Consider the following 19,018-nt stretch of genomic DNA (forward strand, 5'->3'; position numbering starts at 1 on the left):
TCTAAGGTGGTGATTTTTGATTTCTTGAACTGATAAATTGCCGGCTGGGTTACTATGTGACAGAAAGGAACAGATGAGAAAAATAGTCACTGCTTGACACTCAGATTTGACGAGCTTTGATGTAAATTACAGAGTGAAATCACATTTGATAATTAACTTCTATTTTTGTGAAATTTGTTACATGCCATTATTTTATTCCTGCGAATGCAAGCAGGCTTGAATTTTAATTATACAAGGAGATGGGATAATTGGGGTATTTTAAAATCTCATTTGAAATAAGATACTAAAGAGAGCTGATGTTAAGTTTACAAAGGGGCTTATCAATAGTTCCAGTCCTTTGTGGTCATAACAATCTTTCCTAGACTTTTTTTTACATGTTGCTTAACAATTGTTGAACTTGAATTTCCCTTAGCGATTCTGAAAGTGGAATGAATGTGGGGATTCTGGACATCTTTGGATTTGAGAACTTCAGGAAGAATTCCTTTGAGCAACTGTGTATCAATATTGCCAATGAACAAATCCAATTTTACTTCAACCAACACATCTTCGCTCTTGAACAGGTCAGTAAAATTAAGAGGTAATCAGAAGTCTCTAAGGCAATAGTAAACTTTGGTTTTTTTTTCGATATAAGAACGGATGCTTCCTGTGTGCATTATAACAAAACACCATCACTGTCCAAACAGCTGAATTACTACTTCATTGACCTAAATTGATACTGAATTGTGGTTTGTTGATTCCATTGCTGTGATTGTACCTGAGCTATGAATAAATGTGAGCTAGTTGAGAATATCATTGCTGAGGTTAGGAGGAATATCCTTGTTTCGAAGCAGTCAGCACTTTGCATTTCTGTGGTGTGGAACGATGATGGGTTTGGGTGAACAGTGTAACAGCTGGTACTGGAAAAGTTACAGATCTGGATGGTACGGTCACCTGGGAGCATATTGAAAATTTCAGTGACGTGTGTTTGATCCTGACTCCTGGCACTGTATGGATAGAGTTATCTCGGAGGTTTTGTTGATTGTATCCAGATACTCCAGTTTCCCATACAATCCAAAGACATGCTGGAATGTATATTGCTTCTGTTGCAGTGAATGGTGATAAGATATTTTTTTGTTTATTTATTTAGACAAACTGCATGGAACAGGCCCTTGTAGCCCAACAAGCCTCACCCAGCAACCCACCTATTTAACACCAGCCTAATAATAGGACTAACACCAGTTTAATAACGTCAAAATGGTTGTTGTGACTCTTCTAGTGTGGTAGTGTAGTGGGTAGTGCCTGTCATTCTCACTTGCCGCTCCCACCACTGGCTAGCAGTCTCGCGAAAAGGAGAGCTGAATGTGTGTCTCCCTGCCAGTACACAGCTTCTCCAACAGCCAGTCTCATGTAATGCCTCCTTGCTGGTGACACACGGAAACTGAACTCCTCTTGGACTCAGGCTGAATTACAGAGGATGGGGAGGATATCTGGCCCCTGCACACACACCGGTGTGTGGACACACCCTGGTGCTTGTGAACCAGATCCCCAGCTATGGGTAAACAGCCCCACTGCCTTGTGGGCAGCCTCGGGAGAGACCAAGGCTACAGGAGCAAACCCAGACAGCAAATCCGGAGCGGAGCCCCTAAGGTGGCTGGGCGACATTGAACATCCGTCCAGCAGCTCCTGCAGCCAAGCTGGACCCAAACGAATTGCTTCATAAGCTTTCCTTTGGACTGCATTGGTGAGGCTGAGAGGGGGATCTTGATGACTGGGAATCTCCGGATCTCCATACCTTCCACCCAGGGTTACGATGATGATCATCATCACCCATTGTCCTTCGAGACAGACAGATGCCAACCAATAATAGGACAATTTACAATGACCAGTTAACTTACAAACTGGTACATCTTTGGACTGTGGGAGGAAACCCTCAGGGCTCATGAGGAGAATGTACAAGCTCCTTACAGATGGTGCCACAATCGAACTCCAGAACGCCCAAGGTGTAATGGGGTGGTCCAAAGTGCAGCACTACCATGGCGCCCTTGTGAAGCAAAGAGTTGATGGAAAGAGGGAATTGAGGGAGAAGAATAAGATCAATAGGTATGCTCAGAATTAGAATTAAATTTAATACCATTGACGTGTATGAGATGAAACTTATTTCACATCAGTGCATGGACACAAAACTACTGTAACTTACAAAGTAATGCAAAAAGGAAAGCATTCACGGGTTGAATACATGCGTTCAATAAATTCCATGTCATTTAAGGCAGAACTCCCGGGTCTGCCAGAGGCTTAGTGCCCTACTAGCCTCCTGTGTCAAGAGGAAATATGAAAAAGTGTTTGAAATACTATGAGCTGAATCAGATGTGGTGCCAGCACTTAGGTGTGGAGCTTGAAAATGTCACTCAGGTTTTATGGAGGACAGAGGTACTCGTTTACTTAGTGAGCTTTGAGCTCCCCATGTAAACACAAGAACATGAGAAATAGGAATAAGAGCAGCCATCTGGATAGTTGAGCCTGCTCCACCATTCAATAAGATCATGGTTGATCTAGTTGTGGATTCAGCTTACCTACTTGCCTTTTCCCTATAATACTTGGTTCCCCAACTATACAAAAATCTAACTGTGCCTTAAATATATTTAATGAGGAGGCCTTTACCACCTCCCCAGGGAGAGAATTTCAGATTCACTGCTCTGGGAAAAGCAGTTCCTCCTCATCTCCATCCTAAATTTATTCCCCCAAACCTTGAGCCTATGTTCCCTAGTTCCTGTCTCACCTGCTAATGGAGCATCGTATCTACCTCTATCTTATCTATTCTTTTCTCAATTTTATATGTTTCTATAAGATCACCTCTCATTCTTCTGAATTCCAGCGAGTATAGTCCCAAGCAGCTCAATCTCTACTCAAGGCTAACTGCTCACCTCCAGAATTAACCTGGTGCACCTGCTCTGCACACTGCAAAGTCAGTATATCTTTTCTGGTGACCAGAACTCCACACAGTGCTCCAGGTGCAGCCTCACCAGCCCCTTTACAGTTGCAGCATAACTGCTCTCAAATTCAACCCCTCTAGCAATGAAGGACAACAATCATTTGTTTTCTTTATAACCTATGTACCTGCAGACCAGCATTCTTGCAATTTATGCACAAGCACTCCCAATTCCCTCTGCCCAACATCAAGCTTCAGTCTTCCTCTATTTAAATAATAATCTGATCTTCTACTTTTCCTTCCATGGTGGATATCTCGCATTTACCAACATTGACTCCACCTGCCAGACTCTTTCCCACTCACTTAACCTGTCTATATCTCTCTACAAACTCTGTGAAACCTCTGCACAATTTGCGTTTCCCCTCAGTTAAGTGTCACCAGCAAACTTAAATATGTCACACTCCGTCTCCACTTCCAAATTGTTAACATATATCACGAACACCTGCAGGCTCAGCTCTGACCCCTGTGGCACTCTGCTGACCATTAATTGCCAACCAGGGAATCACCCACTTATCCCAACTCTGCTTAAAATGGATTAACCAGTTATCTATCCATGCTAGTACATTACCACCAACTTCACGGATCCTTATGGATGTGTATTTTATGCAGCACCTTACTGAGGTCCAAGAAAACAACATCCACCTGTTTCCCTCTAACCATTGTATCATTATATGTATCCTCAAAGAACTCCAGGTCAAACGGAACTTGCTCTTCATGGATCTATGCCGTGTCTGCCTGATAGATGTCTCAATATTTCTGCCTTAATGATAGCTTCAAGCATCTTTCTGACTACAGACATTAAGCTAGCTGGTCTATAGTTGTTGCCTTTTGCCAATATCCTTTATTAAAGAGTGGTGTGACATTTGCTGTCTTCCAATCCTCTGGGATCTGCCCAAGGGTAAATCAGCACACTTACCTCTACAATAACTTACACAATTTCTTTCAGTACCATGGAATGCCTTCCAATTGAGACCAGGGGACCTATTTAACTTTAGGCCCAGTAGTTTGTTCAGCATTACCTCTTTAGTGATAACGATTGTATCAAGGTCCCCACCTCCCATCCTATCGATAACATCTCTCTTTGGAGTATAAGATGTGTACTCCACCATGAAGACTGAGACAAAATAGTAATTTAAAGCCTTCACCATTGTTGCATTGCTCAGTATTAATTTCCCCTTCTCAGCTTCCAAGAGACTTATATTTACCTGTACCCTTTTCTGCTTGGTATAATTATTAAAAAATACTAAATGTTTTTATATTTTGTGCAAGTTTACTTTCATAATCTATCTTCCCTTTTCTTATTGCTTGTTTGGTGATTCTTTATTGCTTTTTAAAGTTTTCCTAATCTTCCCACTACTTTTGGCAACTTACAATGTATAAGCTTTTTGTCTGATACCTTTCTTTATTTCCGTAGTTATCCAAGGCTGGCTTTTCCCCACTCTTACTGTTCTGGCTTTTAACCTGAATGCTTTTGGTGACCTTTATGAGGCAGGTGTGTAAAAGGGGCCCGAAGGATCACTGGGGATCCAAGTCACCCCAACAACAAACTGTTCCAGCTACTACTATCTGGAAAACGGTACCGCAGCATAAAAGCCAGGACCAACAGGTTCTGGGACAGCTTCTTCCACCAGGCCATCAGACTGATTAATTCACACTGACACAATTGTATTTCTAAGCTCTTTTGACTGTCCTGTTGTATATACTACTTATTACAAATTGCTATAAATTGCGCATTGCACATTTAGACGGAGACATAACAAATATTTTTACCCCTCGTATGTGAATGATGTAAGTAATAAAAGTCAATTCAACTCAATTCAATTTACTGTTCCTCAACTGAATCACCATATAGTCTGTATTCCCTGAGTATATTAGCCAGCTCCTCCTCATCCTGTTGTAATTTCCCTTGATTAGGCATAATAGGTCAAACTATTGCACCCTCCATTTGTATGAGAAATTCAATTATACTGTGATCACTCTTGCCAAGAGAATCCCTAACTACAAGATAATTAATTATTTCTGTCTCATTGCACTGGAAAGATTGAAGAAAGCATTTCCTTTGTAACTTTAGTAACATGCTATTCAAGAAAACTATCACAATTCATTCCATGAAGTCCTCCTCGAGACTGCCTTGACCAACTTGATTTGTCCTGTCTATGTACAAGCTAAGGTCCCCCATGCTGCTTCATTCTTATATGCATCAGGTATTTCTTCATTTGTTGCCGGTGCTACTGTAACGTTATTATTTTGTGGCCTATAACCAGCTCCCATCAGTGATGTTACTCTCCCTCCTTTACTATTCCTGATAGCTGCCTAGTTGGATTCAACATTCTGCTCCTTAGTTCTGACATCATCTTTCGCCATCGCCTTGATCTCATCCTAATTAAGAGTGCTACCCAACCTCCCTTCTCTTCTTGCCATATTAGCTGATACCCTTAGATATTGAATTCCTAGTTATCTTCACCCTGCAATCATATTTCTGTAGTGGCCATTAATCTGCACCCTTTGTACTGATTTGTGCCACAAGTTTTCTGACCTTGTTTTGAATACTAAGGGCACTTGGATAAAGTGCCCTTACAGTCATTGACCTCTTATAATGCAGTAATCTTTGTGTACTTTGCATCTGACTTTTCTGTACCCCACTCTTCTAACTTTTGCTTTGGTCTCTGCCTTACTTTCCTCCATCTTTCTGTATGAGTTCCCATCCTTCTGAAATATTAGGTTAAAGCTCCCCAACAACAATGGCAAACAATTCCCTGAGGAACTTTGATTCTGATCCTGCTCAGGTGTTTTTACTAGTCCTACCTCCTCCAGAACTGGTTCCAATGCCCCTAGAATCTGAACCACTCCCTCCTGCTTCACAGCACCAGCCACATCATATTCATCCTAACTATTCTGACAAGCATTGGCATGGCTTACAATCCTGAAGATCTACTTTGTAATTTATTTCCTAGCTTCCTAAATTCAGCATGTAGAATCTCGTCTTGCATTCCGCCCCCCCCCCCACCACAATAGCAAGGATATCATATTAAAGTGCAGAATTCACAATTAACTTTCAAAAAGTGTTTCCAAAAGTTCATCCTGTTCTTTTGTGAATGTGCAGAGGTTACTTTTGACTGATATTAGAAATGATGATTTCCATGGCCCCAGGGTGGTAATCAAAGGACTTCTGTTGTCAAGTAGGTCAAGTTGACAAGTACAATGTATTTTATAGTCCTCAAGCTGTATATATTTCCAGAATTCAATATCATTCCCATGAGAAAAGTTTGCATCATTTTGTGTGAACTACATCTAGTTTAGAAAACTTGGGCTCAGTATTTTAAAGTTCAAAGTAAATTCAGCAATATATGAGTATTTTAATTTTACAGAAACATGCTATAAATGAATTCTTTCTTCAAATTACTAGAAAATTTTGCTCTGATTATTAGATTTAAATCAACCTTATTTTTACATTTGTTGGCATTAAGTTGTAACTATTATTAAGTAAGTAATAACCTGTATTTTGTTAGTGAAATTTACAATGGCCTAAGTTATTGTGAGAGTGAAATTATAGGTGAACATAAGCTACTTAACTAGGTACAACAGTACAGTTGCTAGTTAGTACAAATAAGTAATCAGCCAATTATATGGCAGCAATTTCATGCATAGAAGCATGCAGAAATGGTCAAGAGGTTCAGTTGTTGTTCAGACCAAATGAATACATGAGAATTTCACACACTACAGTCTCTAGAATTTAAAGAGATTGATGCAAAACAACAAAAAATAAATCCAGGAATCTGTAGTTCTGTGAGCAAAAATGAGAGAATGGCCAGACAGATTCAAATTGACAGGAAGGGGACAGTAACTCAAGTAGCTACATTTTATAACAGTGGTGTGCAGCAGAGTTCCTCTGAATGCACAACATGTCGAACCATAAAGTGGATGGGCTACAGCAACAGAAGATCACAAACATACTCATTGGCCACTTTATTAGCTACAGGAGATACCTAATAAAATGGCTACTGATTGTAAATAAGGAGTTAAGTTATAAACTTTCTTTGATCTTTTAAGATTGTAGCTAGTAATTAAATGCCTTTATCCTTCATAGAAAATATGATTTGACATAACTTAGTGAAAATTGTTTCATTGCTATTTCTTTCTGGATTTATTTCATTATTTGCATGCTGAAAGGAGAGCATGTTTAAAGAAATAATAGTTTTGAGAGGTTTCTCATGAGGGATAATTTTATTTAAAGCTCAGTGTTTTACTTGTGATTATTTATAGACTGAATACCAAAATGAGGGAATTGGTGCTGTAAAAGTGGAATACCAAGATAATCGACCAATTCTGGACATGTTTCTTCAGAAACCAATGGGTTTATTGTCTTTGCTTGATGAAGAAAGCCGATTTCCAAAAGCATCTGATCAAACACTAATTGGTAAGAATAATATCAGGTAATGTGTGTACAGGAACTTTAAAAGAAAATGTGTCCCAAGGAGATGTTTGAGTGATGATGGGAGGAGTTTGAGATATTGTTAAAAGGTGAATCAAGATGCAGCAATAGAGAAAGGCAGTGTCAACATTTTTAACTTACCCGTTTTAGTCATTATCATCATTATATTGTGTGACGAAGGCAATCATGGTCTCATGACCATGATTGTTCTTGGCAAATTTTCTACAGCAGTAGTTTACCATTGCCCTCTTCTGGACAGTGTCTTTACAAGACAGGTGACTCCAGCCATTATCAATACTCTTCAGAGATTGTCTGTCTGGCATCAGTGGTTGCATAACCAGGATTTGTAATATGCACCAGCTGCTAATATGACTATCCCCCATCTGCTCCCATGGCTTCACGTGACTCTGATTGGGGAGCTAAGCAGGTACTACACCTTGCCCACAGGTGACCAGCAGGCTAGCAGAGCAAAGGAGCATGTTAAACCTCCGTTGGTAGAGATGTATCTCCACCCCACCACCCGACCCTTTCTTCCTTCCTTCCCTTTTTAGTGCACTCCTTAATCATAAACAAATAAAAATAATTGAGTTTTTGTGATGTTGTCATCAAGTTGGCCTTCTTTGAAGATTTCTTGTGAAATAAATAAATGGTTATGCATAGCCCAAGATATCATTCCAGAAGCATTAATGCTTAGCTTTCTCAGTGTGAGGGATCACAGGACCTGAATTACGTAGTTCAGGGAATCCTTTCGATAAGTCATAATGTGGGGAGAAGAAACAATGAATTCAAAGACAGAGAAGCCAGTCAAGGTGAGCTGTTTTAAATTGGACAATGCTGACCTTCTCAATCGTTGTAGGGGTGCGTCCAAAAGGTGAATATTCTGTTATGCTGATCTGAGCCATGCAGTTAGTAGAGATTTAACAATCCAATGGGCAAGGCGCTCAGTTAAGGAGTGCAATGAATCCCATGTTATGGCCATTTAGGTTAATAAAATTTACCCTTACAGAATTTGCGAAGTACCACCCAGAAATTTGAGAGTAAGATCTTTTCATTTGGAATTGATGTTGGGGATGGGGCAGGGAAAGTAAATAAATCAATGCATTTTTTGTCAACTTGCGTTTCTTGAAGCATGCACAGATATTACAACTTTGCCTTCCGGATTCTGGCCGACTTTGATTGCCATTGTGTGAATAGAACTGGTTGAAATAGTTCTGTGAACAGTGATTCCCCCCAGGATGTTGTGATGGCACATGACATAGGCAGTGGGGATCTCTTTCTTACTTGGCCATACTATTGTTCACTTGGCAGGCATCAATGTTAGTTCCCATTTGTCAGCACAAAAGCAGAGTCATTATTAGGGAAGTTGCAAATGGCTAGTGCCGACATGGGAATATGGAACTGAATGGCTGTACTTTGTGGCAGAATTAAGGAAAGTGCATTTTGCAGAATCCTCATTAACAATAGAGAATATAACTTTGATTTGAATACACAGTGTTACATATACAAACAGAGCTTCTACATTTCCAGTGTAAATATTTATTAAATCTGCCATTAAAATTCTGCATGTACCAGATAGGAGGTCGTTCAGGTAACAAATGATGACTAAGGCCTAAAATAGTCCAGGTCTCACTTGTTGACTGGCATTTGAGTTTTTAACTCTCAGCCCTGATCATTTGTCTTCATACTGTCTGGTACAGTGGGGACAAATGATCAGGGTTCAGAGTTTAAAAAGCAGTCCCTTGATTACAGAGAGAGTGAAATGCTAAATAATGTTTAGTTACAAGTTTTGTACTCAGCAAAAAGACAAATAGCAGTGCTCCAAAATGTCAAGGACTTCCACAAGGTGAAGAAAGTATAAAATGGAAGACTGTGAGATTGACTGAGAAATCTAGTCAGAAGTACAAATAATCTAGCCTGTAACAAAAAGGAAAATAATAATTCATCTAGTGAACAGAAAAAAATCAATAAAAATATATTGGAAGTTATTTCCCTGTGAGGTGATACATCTTGGGCACTAATACTGTTCCATTCCTGGTTCTACAATGGATCTGAGATTGAATTAACTCCATCATACTCCATTCCTTATTTTGTTACAGATGCAGTCAAACAGGTGATTTTAAAACCGAAGTAAATCAGATAGAAAAAAAATCATTGATTGTAAGATCACAAAGAATGTGCAATATACATTCCACTGAGAAATATAAACTTCACTGGAAGTTATCCATCTGTGGCAAACTAATGAGATGCTAGATTAAAGGAAGGAATACTATGAAGAAGAGTGGAGATCGTGAAAGTTATAGGAACCAGCAAAAATGACAGGGCAAGAAGGTAGAAAATGGGAGGAAAATTGCAAGTGTTTTAAAAAAGATTTTGAAAATTTATGTAACTATGTAAAAAGAAGAATGTAACAAAATACATCTTAGACCCCTTGGAGATAGTTCTGGCCCAGTTTTGAACAAACTGTAATGTCCTGATGAAGGGTTTCGGCCCGAAATGTCGTCACTACCTCCTCCCATAGATGCTGTCTGGCTTGCTGAGCTCTGCTAGCATTTTGTGTTTTTTAACCTGTAATGTTAACTGTGTTTCTCCCTGCTCAGGTGCTGCCTGACCTGCCATTTCCAGCATTTCCTGTTTATTTGTCATAAACAAATGCATTGAGTATGTTCTCACTGCAGAGGACATAACATATTGAAATAGTGGGGACACTAACAATCAATGGCAGCGGAGAACTTATTCATCGGTGTAAGGAAACATATTGAAGAAATTAAGGGAGTCAAAATCGATAGATTCCCTGCACCTGATAATCTACACATAGCACTCTAAACTAGATAGCTCTCCAGAGATACAAGTGGTAAACCTTAAGAATTCTTTAGATTCACTCTGGAAAGCTCCCTGTGGATTGGAAAGCAGCAAGTATAAAAAAATCAATAAAGCAAGGAGAAAGAAAGAAAGTATAGATCTATGGAGTAGTTGGGCAGATGCTGAAATCCATTATTAAAGACATCATAATGTGATCCGAGCATTAGAAAATAGAGCAGGCCATGTGACCCCTGAAGATTGCTCCTTCGTTTATTAATGGTATGATTGTTGGCATCAATTTCAATTAACTGCCTAATCCCCATAACCACCAGTTCTCTTACAGTTCATTTATCTCTCGGCCTAGAACAGGGGTTCTTCCCAACCAGGGGTCCACAGACCCCTCAGTTGATGATAGGGGTCCATGGCATGAAAAAGGTTGGGAACCCCTGACCTAGAATATATGGATCAATCCAAGGCAGGAAAATCCAAGGATTTACAATCATATGGGAAAAGGTATTCATCCTAATCTTGGGCTTTAATGGATGACCCTTCATCCTAAACTCCTTAATTGTGGATCACCTACCAGGGAAACTTTATCATAGCATTTATGCACCAAACCTTCAGAATCTCATATACTTCAGTAAGATCATCTTTGGTTCTAGACTTTGGATAGCATAATTCCAGTCTATTTTATCAATCTTCGTAACTTCTTCTGAGAAATAAATCTCAAGAATCTACTCTGCATGCCTCTAGGCAGCTATATCCTTTCTTACTAAGGAATCCAAAACATTTTACATTAGCCCAGATGTGGTCACACTTCTCAACTTTTTTGTCTCCGCCCCTCTTGCAATAAAAGATATTCTCTTTGCTTTTTTAAAATCCTGGACAATATTTGCATGCTAATTATGTATTTCTTGTGTAAGAACAACCCGATCTCTCCAAGCACCAACGAATGTTGAATAATAATGTCTTTTTTTGTTTTTCCTACTAAAATGATTAACCTTACACTTGAATATATTATGCTTTCTCTGCCATCTTTTTGCCTAATCACTTAAGTTGTTTAAATCCTTTTATGTCACACTATGAAAAGTCTATTGGAAATTGAAATAAAAGAGGTGGTTCCCTATTTTACGCTGTGATTAGATTCCCAAAGAACATTACACTTGTCAAATACTATTTCCATGTAAAAATCATCATTAATGTAAAGATTAGTCATAAAAGATTAATTGTATTTTGTTTTTCTTTTGTCTGATTGCTACTTTCTTGGCCGTGGAGTCATAGAAGACTACAGCACAGAAAGTCCATGCCGAACTATTAATTTTGCCTAGTCCCATCAACCTGCACCTGGACCATACCCCTCCTACACATGTGATTACCTAATTTTCTCTTAGACGATGAAATTGAAATCTCATCCATTACTTCCACTGGCAGCTTGTTCCACACCATCACCACCCTCTGAGTCAGGGGTTCCAACCTTTTTTTATACCATTCTTTAAGCAAGGGATCGGTTGTACTCAGGTTGGGAAACCCTGCACTGTGTGAAGAAGTTCCCCTGAAACGTTTCACCTTTCACCCTTAACCCATGACCTCTAGTTCTAGTCTCACCCTGCGTCTGTGGAAGAAGCCTGCCTGCATTTAGCCTATCAACACTCCTCATAATTTTGTATACTTCTATCAAATCACCCCTACATTCTAGGAAATAAGTCTTAACCTATTCAACCTTTCCCAATAACTCAGGTCCTCAAATCCTCACAATGTCCTTATAAATTTCTTCTGCACTCTTTCAATCTTATTAATATCATTCCTGAAAGTAGTTGACCAGAATTGCACACAATACTCCAAATTAGGCCTCACTAACTTCTAATACAATTTCAACTCTTGTACTCAGTGCTTTGATTTATGAAAACTAATATGACAAAAGCTCTCTCTGCGACCCTATCTTGAAGTGATGCCACTTCCAAGGGATTATGGATTTGTATTCCCAGATCTCTTTGTTCTGCCACACTCCTTAGTGCCCTTCCACTTATTGTGTAAGTCTCACCCCGGTTTGTCCACCCAAAGTGCAACACCTCACACTTGTCTCCATTAAATTCCATCTGCCATTTTTAGTCCATTTTCCCAGCTAGTTTGATCCCACTGCAAGCTTTGATGACCCTCCTCTCTGTCCACCTCATCCACAATCTTGGTGCCATTCGTAAATTTGCTGATCCAGTTTGCTGCATTATCATGCAGTTCATTGATATAGAAGGCAAACAACACTGATCCCTGTGGCACACCATTAATCATAGGCCTCCAGTCAGAGATGCAACCATCTACTACCACTCTCTGGCTTCTCCTGCAAAGCCAATTTACCACCTCACCCTGAATGCCAAATGACTGAACCTACTTGACGGGACTTGGTCAAGAGCCTTGCTGAAGTCGTTGTAGACAGCAACCACTGTCTTGCCTTCATCAACTTTCCTGGTAACTTCCACGAAAAAACTTTCAAAGATTGGTTAGAAACGACCTACAATGCACATTGCCAATATTGACTATCCCTGATCAATTCTTGTCTATCCAAATACTTATATATTCAGTTCCCTAGAATACCTGTGCAACACACACAAATGCTGGAGGAACTCAGTAGGTCAGGCAGAATCTATGGAAATGAATAACCAGTTGACATTTCAGGCCAAGACCTTTCATTGGGACTGGAAAGTATGTGGGAAGAGCCAGAATAGGAAGGTGGGAGGGGAAGGAGAACAAGCTGAAGCCAGGTAGGTGGGGGATCAGGGATGAAGTAAGAAGCTGGGAGGTGGAAAAGGCAAAGGGCTAGAGAAGAAGGAATCTGATAGGAGAGGAGAGTAGACCATGGAGAAAGGGAAGGAAGAGGGGCACCAGGGGGAGGTGCTAGGCAGGAAAGGAGAAGAGTTAAGAGACCAAAGTGGAGAATTGAAAATGAGGGAAGGGTGAGGGGAAAAACTCCCAGAGGTTGAAGAAATAGATGTAAATGCCATCAGCTTGAATGATACCTCAACGGAATATGAAGTGTTGCTCCTCCAGCCTGCGACTGGGCTTATCTTAGCAGAAGAAGATGCCATGGACTGACGAGATGACATGGGAATGAGGGGTAGGAATTAAAATGGTTAGCCTCCAGGAAATTCCACTTTTTATGGAAGGAGTGGAGGAGCTTGACAATGCGTTATCCTAATCTTTGTAAGGTCTCACCATTGTAGAGGAGACTGCAGCAGGAGCACCGGATACAGCAGGCGACCCCAACAGATTCACAGATGAAGTATTACCTCACCTGAAATGACTGTTTGGGGTGCTGAATGGAGGTGAAGGAGGTGAATGGATAGACGTAGCCCTTCTGCTGCTTGAAGTGCCAGGATGGAGATCAGTGGAATGGGATGAATGGACAAGGGAATAACAGAGAGTGATCCCTGCAGAAAATGGAGAGTGGTTTGGGTGAGGTAAAGATGTGTTTGGCTGTAGAGTCCTGCTGAAGATGGCGGAAGTTATGAAGGATGATCCACGCCTTCATTGACCTTATTAACTCTGGGGATCTCCTATCCACTGCCACCAACTTCACCCCACACCTCCTGTTTCTGCAAGATCTACAAACCTACCTGTCCAGGTAGGCCAATGTTTCTGCTTGTTCCTATCCCACTGAACTTGTATCTGCATATCTCGACTCAGTTCAATCCCTTCCTACCTATACCCATGACACTTCACACGCCCTTGATAGTTTCAATGACTTCAGGTTCCCTGGCCCTCATCATCTTACTTTCACTATGGATGTCCAGTCCTTATACACTCCATCCCCCACCAGGAAGGCTTCAAAGCTTTCTGTTTCTTTCTGGACACCAGGCCTAACCAGTTCCCCTCCATCACCACTCTCCTCCATCTGATGGAATTTGTCCTCACTCTCAATAATTTTTCCTTTGGCTCCTCCCACTTCGTTCAAACAAAAGGTGTAGCCATGGTCAAGCACATGGGTCTCAGCTATGCCTGCTTTTTGTCAGCTACATGGAACAGTCTATGTTCCAAGCCTACGCTGGGATCACTCCCCAACTTTTCCTATGCTACATCGACGACTGCATCAGTGCCGCTTCCTGCACCCATGCAGGGCTTGTCGACTTCATCAACTTTCCCTCCAACTTCATCCTGCCCCCAAATTTACCTGTTCCATTTCCAACACCTCCCTCCTCTTTCTTGATCACTTTGTCCCCATCTTTTGAGACAGCTTATCTGCTGATGTCTATTTATAAACCCACTGACTCTCACAACCTGGACTATACCTCTTCCCACCCTGTTACTTGTAAAAGAACCACCCCCTCCTCTCAATTCCTCCATCTCCGACACATCTGCTCTCAGGATGAGGCTTTTAATTCCAGAACTAAAGAGATGTCCTCCTCCTTCAAAGAAAGAGGCTTACCTTCTTCCACCATCATTGCTGCCCTCAACCACATCTCTTCCATTTCACGCACAGATGCTCTCACCCCATCCTCCCACTACCTCACAGGGGTAGGGTTCTTCTTGTCCTCACCTACCACCTCACTAGCCTCCCTGTCCAGCACATAATTCTTCGAAACTTCCGCCATCTCCAATGGGATCTCACTATCAAACACATATTTCCCTCCACCTCACTTTCTGTTCTCCACAGTGACTCCCTTGTTCATTCGTCCCTCCCCACTGATCTCCCTCCTGCCACTTATCCTAGCAAGCGGAACAAGTGCTACATCTTCCCTTCACCTCCTCCCTCACTACCACTGAGCGCCCCAGACAGACCTTCCAGGTGAAGCCGCACTTCACCTGTGAGTGAATCTGTCTGGAGTCACCTACTGTATGCGGTTCTGCCAGTGTGGCCTCCTATTTATCAGTAAGACTCAATGTAGATTGGGAGATCGCTTTGTCAAGCACCTACGCTCCGTTCACCAGAAGAAGCAGGATCTCCCAGTGGCCACCTATTTTAATTTCACTTCACATTCCCTTTCCAATGTGTCAATCCATGACCTTCTCTACTGTCATGATGAGGGCTACACTCAGGTTGGAGGAGCAACACCATATATTGTCTGAGTAGCCTCCAACCTGATAGCATGAACGTTGATTTCTCGAACTTCTGGTAATGCCCCCCCCCCTCACCAGTTCCCATTCCTATTTTTCCTTTCTCACCTTATCTCCTTATCTGCCCATCATTTCCCTCTTGTGCTCCTTCCCCGTTTCTTTCTTCCATTGCCTTTGGTACTCTGTTACTCAATTCCCCCTTCTATAGCCCTGTATTTCTTTCACTAATTAACTTCCCAGCTCTTTACTTCACCCCTCCCCCTCCCGGTTTCTCCCATCACCTTGTGTTTCTCCCCTCCCCTCCCCTCCTCCCCCCTCCCGCAGCTTCTTACTCTGACTCCTCATCTTATTTTCTCCAGTCCTGATGAAGGGCCTTGTCCCGAAATGTCGACTGTGCTCTTTTCCATAGATGCTGCCTGGCCTGCTGAGCTCCTCCAGCATTTTGTGTGTGTTAATGATTTCCAGCGTCTGCAGATTTCCTCTTCTTTGTTTGTTGAATGCGGAGGCTCATGGGGTGGTAGGTGAGGAAGTCTGTCCCTTTTACACTGGTGAGAAGTTGGGGTGAGTGCAGATGTCCGGGAAATGAAAGAGATGTGGCTGAGGGCAGATCAATGGTGGAGGAAGGGTCGCCCTGTCCTTTGAAAAAGGAGGACATTGAAAGGAAAGCCTCATCCTGGGAACAGATGCAGAAGAGATGAAGGACCTGAGACAAGGGAGTGACATTTTTTACAGGAGATGGTGGGGTATAGGTATAGTCTAGATAGCTGTGGGAATCAGAGGGTTTATAAAAGATATTTTGTATATATTGGGTGGCCACTGGGATAGAATCAGAGAGGACAGGAAAATTTTTAATTGGGGAAGGGCAAATTATGAGGCTATGAGGCTGGAACTTGCGGGTGTGAATTGGGATGATGTTTTCGCAAGGAAATGTACTATGGACATGTGGTCGATGTATAAGGATCTTTTGCAGGATGTTAGGGATAAGTTTGTCCTGGTGAAGAAGATAAAGAATGGTAGGATGAAGGAACCATGGGTGACAAGTGCATTGGAAAATCTAGTCAGGTGGAAGAAGGCAGCATACATGAGGTTTAGGAAGCAAGGATCAGATGGGTCTATTGAGGAATATAGGGTAGCAAGAAAGGAGCTTAAGAAGGGGGCATGAGAAGGCCTTGGCGAGTAGGGTGAAGGAAAACCCCAAGGCATTCTTCAATTATGTGAAGAACAAAAGGATGACAGGAGTGAAGGTAGGACCGATTAGAGATAAAAGTGGGAAGATGTGCCTGGAGGCTGTGGAAGTAAGCGAGGTCCTCAATGAATACTTCTCTTCGGTATTCACCAATGAGAGGGAACTTGATGACGATGAGGACAACATGAGTGAGGTTGATGTTCTGGAGCATGTTGATATTAAGGGAGAGGAGGTGTTGGAGTTTTTAAAATACATTAGGACGGATAAGTTCCCGGGGCCTGACAGAATATTCCCCAGGCTGCTCCACAAGGCGAGGGAAGAGATTGCTGAGCCTCTGGCTAGGATCTTTATGTCCTCGTTGTCCACAGGAATGGTACCGGAGTATTGGAGGGAGGCGAATGTTGTCCCCTTGTTCAAAAAAGGTAGTAGGGATAGTCCGGGTAATTATAGACCAATGAGCCATATGTCTGTGGTGGGAAAGCTGTTGGAAAAGATTCTTAGAGATAGGATCTTTGGGCATTTAGAGAAACATGGTCTGATCAGGGACAGTCAGCATGGCTTTGTGAAGGGCAGATCGTGCCTAACAAGCCTGTTAGAGTTCTTTGAGGAGGTGACCAGGCATATTGATGAGGGTAGTGCAGTGGATGTGATCTACATGGATTTTAGTAAGGCATTTGACAAGGTTCCACATGGTAGGCTTATTCAGAAAGTCAGAAGGCATGGGATCCAGGGAAGTTTGGCCAGGTGGATTCAGAATTGGCGTGCCTGCAGAAGGCAGAGGGTTGTGGTGGAGGGAGTACATTCAGATTGGAGGGTTGTGACTAGTGGTGTCCCACAAGGATCTGTTCTGGGACCTCTACTTTTCGTGATTTTTATTAACGACCTGGATGTGGTGGTAGAAAGGTGGGTTGGCAAGTTTGCAGACGACACAAAGGTTGGTGGTGTTGTAGATAGTGTAGAGGATTGTCGAAGATTGCAGAGAGACATTGATAGGATGCAGAAGTGGGCTGAGAAGTGGCAGATGGAGTTCAACCCGGAGAAGTGTGAGGTGGTACACTTTGGAATGACAAACTCCAAGGCAGAGTACAAAGTAAATGGCAGGATACTTGGTAGTGTGGAGGAGCAGAGGGATCTGGGGACACATGTCCACTGATCCTTGAAAGTTACCTCACAGGTAGATAGGGTAGTTAAGAAAGCTTATGGGGTGTTAGCTTTCATAAGTCGAGGGATAGAGTTTAAGAGACGCGATGTAATGATGCAGCTCTATAAAACTCTAGTTAGGCCGCACTTGGAGTACTGTGTCCAGTTCTGGTCGCCTCACTATAGGAAGGATGTGGAAGCATTGGAAAGGGTACAGAGGAGATTTACCAGGATGCTGCCTGGTTTAGAGAGTATGGATTATGATCAGAGATTAAGGGAGCTAGGGCTTTTCTCTTTGGAGAGAAGGAGGATGAGAGGAAACATGATAGAGGTGTACAAAATATTAAGAGGAATAGACAGAGTGGACAGCCAGCACCTCTTCCCCAGGACACCACTGCTCAGTACAAGAGGACATGGCTTTAAGGGAAGGGGAGGGAAGTTCAAGGGGGATATTAGTGGAAGGTTTTTCACTCAGAGAGTGGTTGGTGTGTGGAATGCACTGCCTGAGTCAGTGGTGGAGACAGATACACTAGTGAAGTTTAAGAGACTTCTAGACAGGTATATGGAGGAATTTAAGGTGGGGGGTTATACGTGAGGCAGGGTTTGAGGGTCAGCACAACATTGTGGGCCGAAGGGCCTGTAATGTGCTGTACTATTCTATGTTCTATGTTATATTGGTAGACAGTTCGTCTCCAGAGATGAAGGCAGAGAGATCAAAGAAGCGGAGAGAAGTGACAGAAATTGACCAAGTGAATTTAAGGGCAAGATGGAAGTTGGAGCTTCCAATAACTTTCCCACAACTGATGCCAGGCTCACTGCCCTTTAATTTCCCTTTAATATTTCTATTCCTAATTGCCCTTTAATATTCTTAGAGCCTTTCTTAAAGAATGGAACAACATTAGCTAAGCAATAAACAATCAGATAAACTACCAAGAAACAAATAAGGTCTCTTAGTAATAGCCTCCAATGTGATTCTATACTTAAAATGTGGATTTTAGGCCAACTGTCAATAGTTCTCTGCCTGCTCCCTCTCAACCTGCTTTCTTGAGAATTGTGGAGTGCCTGTTTTGCAAAAATATAACAAAGTCCCAACTTAAAAGAGTTGATCCTAGAAATTTGAATGTAATGTAATATTACCATATCTAACAAAATCACCATTGTGTAATAACCATTACTCTTTCTGGTATTATGGTTCTCTGGACCACAGTTCCACACCTAACTGCAGCTTTGATCAAAGTCCCTCTGCAGCTAAGTCCTTGACTTCCTATCTAACTGACCACAGTCAGTACAAAACATCAGCAACATCTCTGCCACAATTATTGTAAATACTGGTGCTCCATAAAGTTGCATCCTCAGCCCCCTACTCTACTCCTTGTACACTAATGAACGCGTGGTCAGATTCTTCACTAACTCCATCTACAGATTTGTAGATGATACCACTGTACTGGGC

At 41.8% G+C, this 19,018-nt stretch overlaps 1 protein-coding gene across 2 annotated transcripts in view; it reads left to right on the plus strand.

The window, feature by feature from the left end:
- The window catches only part of myo3b (myosin IIIB), a 464,201-nt gene that overhangs the window by 182,002 nt on the left and 263,181 nt on the right, over positions 1-19,018 (plus strand). For both annotated transcript variants that reach the window (XM_073047270.1, XM_073047271.1), the window contains 2 exons: positions 413-560; positions 7,229-7,382. In XM_073047270.1, the coding sequence (XP_072903371.1) occupies positions 413-560; positions 7,229-7,382 (302 nt within the window). The remainder of the gene's footprint in view (positions 1-412; positions 561-7,228; positions 7,383-19,018) is intronic.

The sequence above is a fragment of the Hemitrygon akajei genome, chromosome 5 (assembly GCF_048418815.1).
Source record: "Hemitrygon akajei chromosome 5, sHemAka1.3, whole genome shotgun sequence".
Taxonomy (NCBI): domain Eukaryota; kingdom Metazoa; phylum Chordata; class Chondrichthyes; order Myliobatiformes; family Dasyatidae; genus Hemitrygon; species Hemitrygon akajei.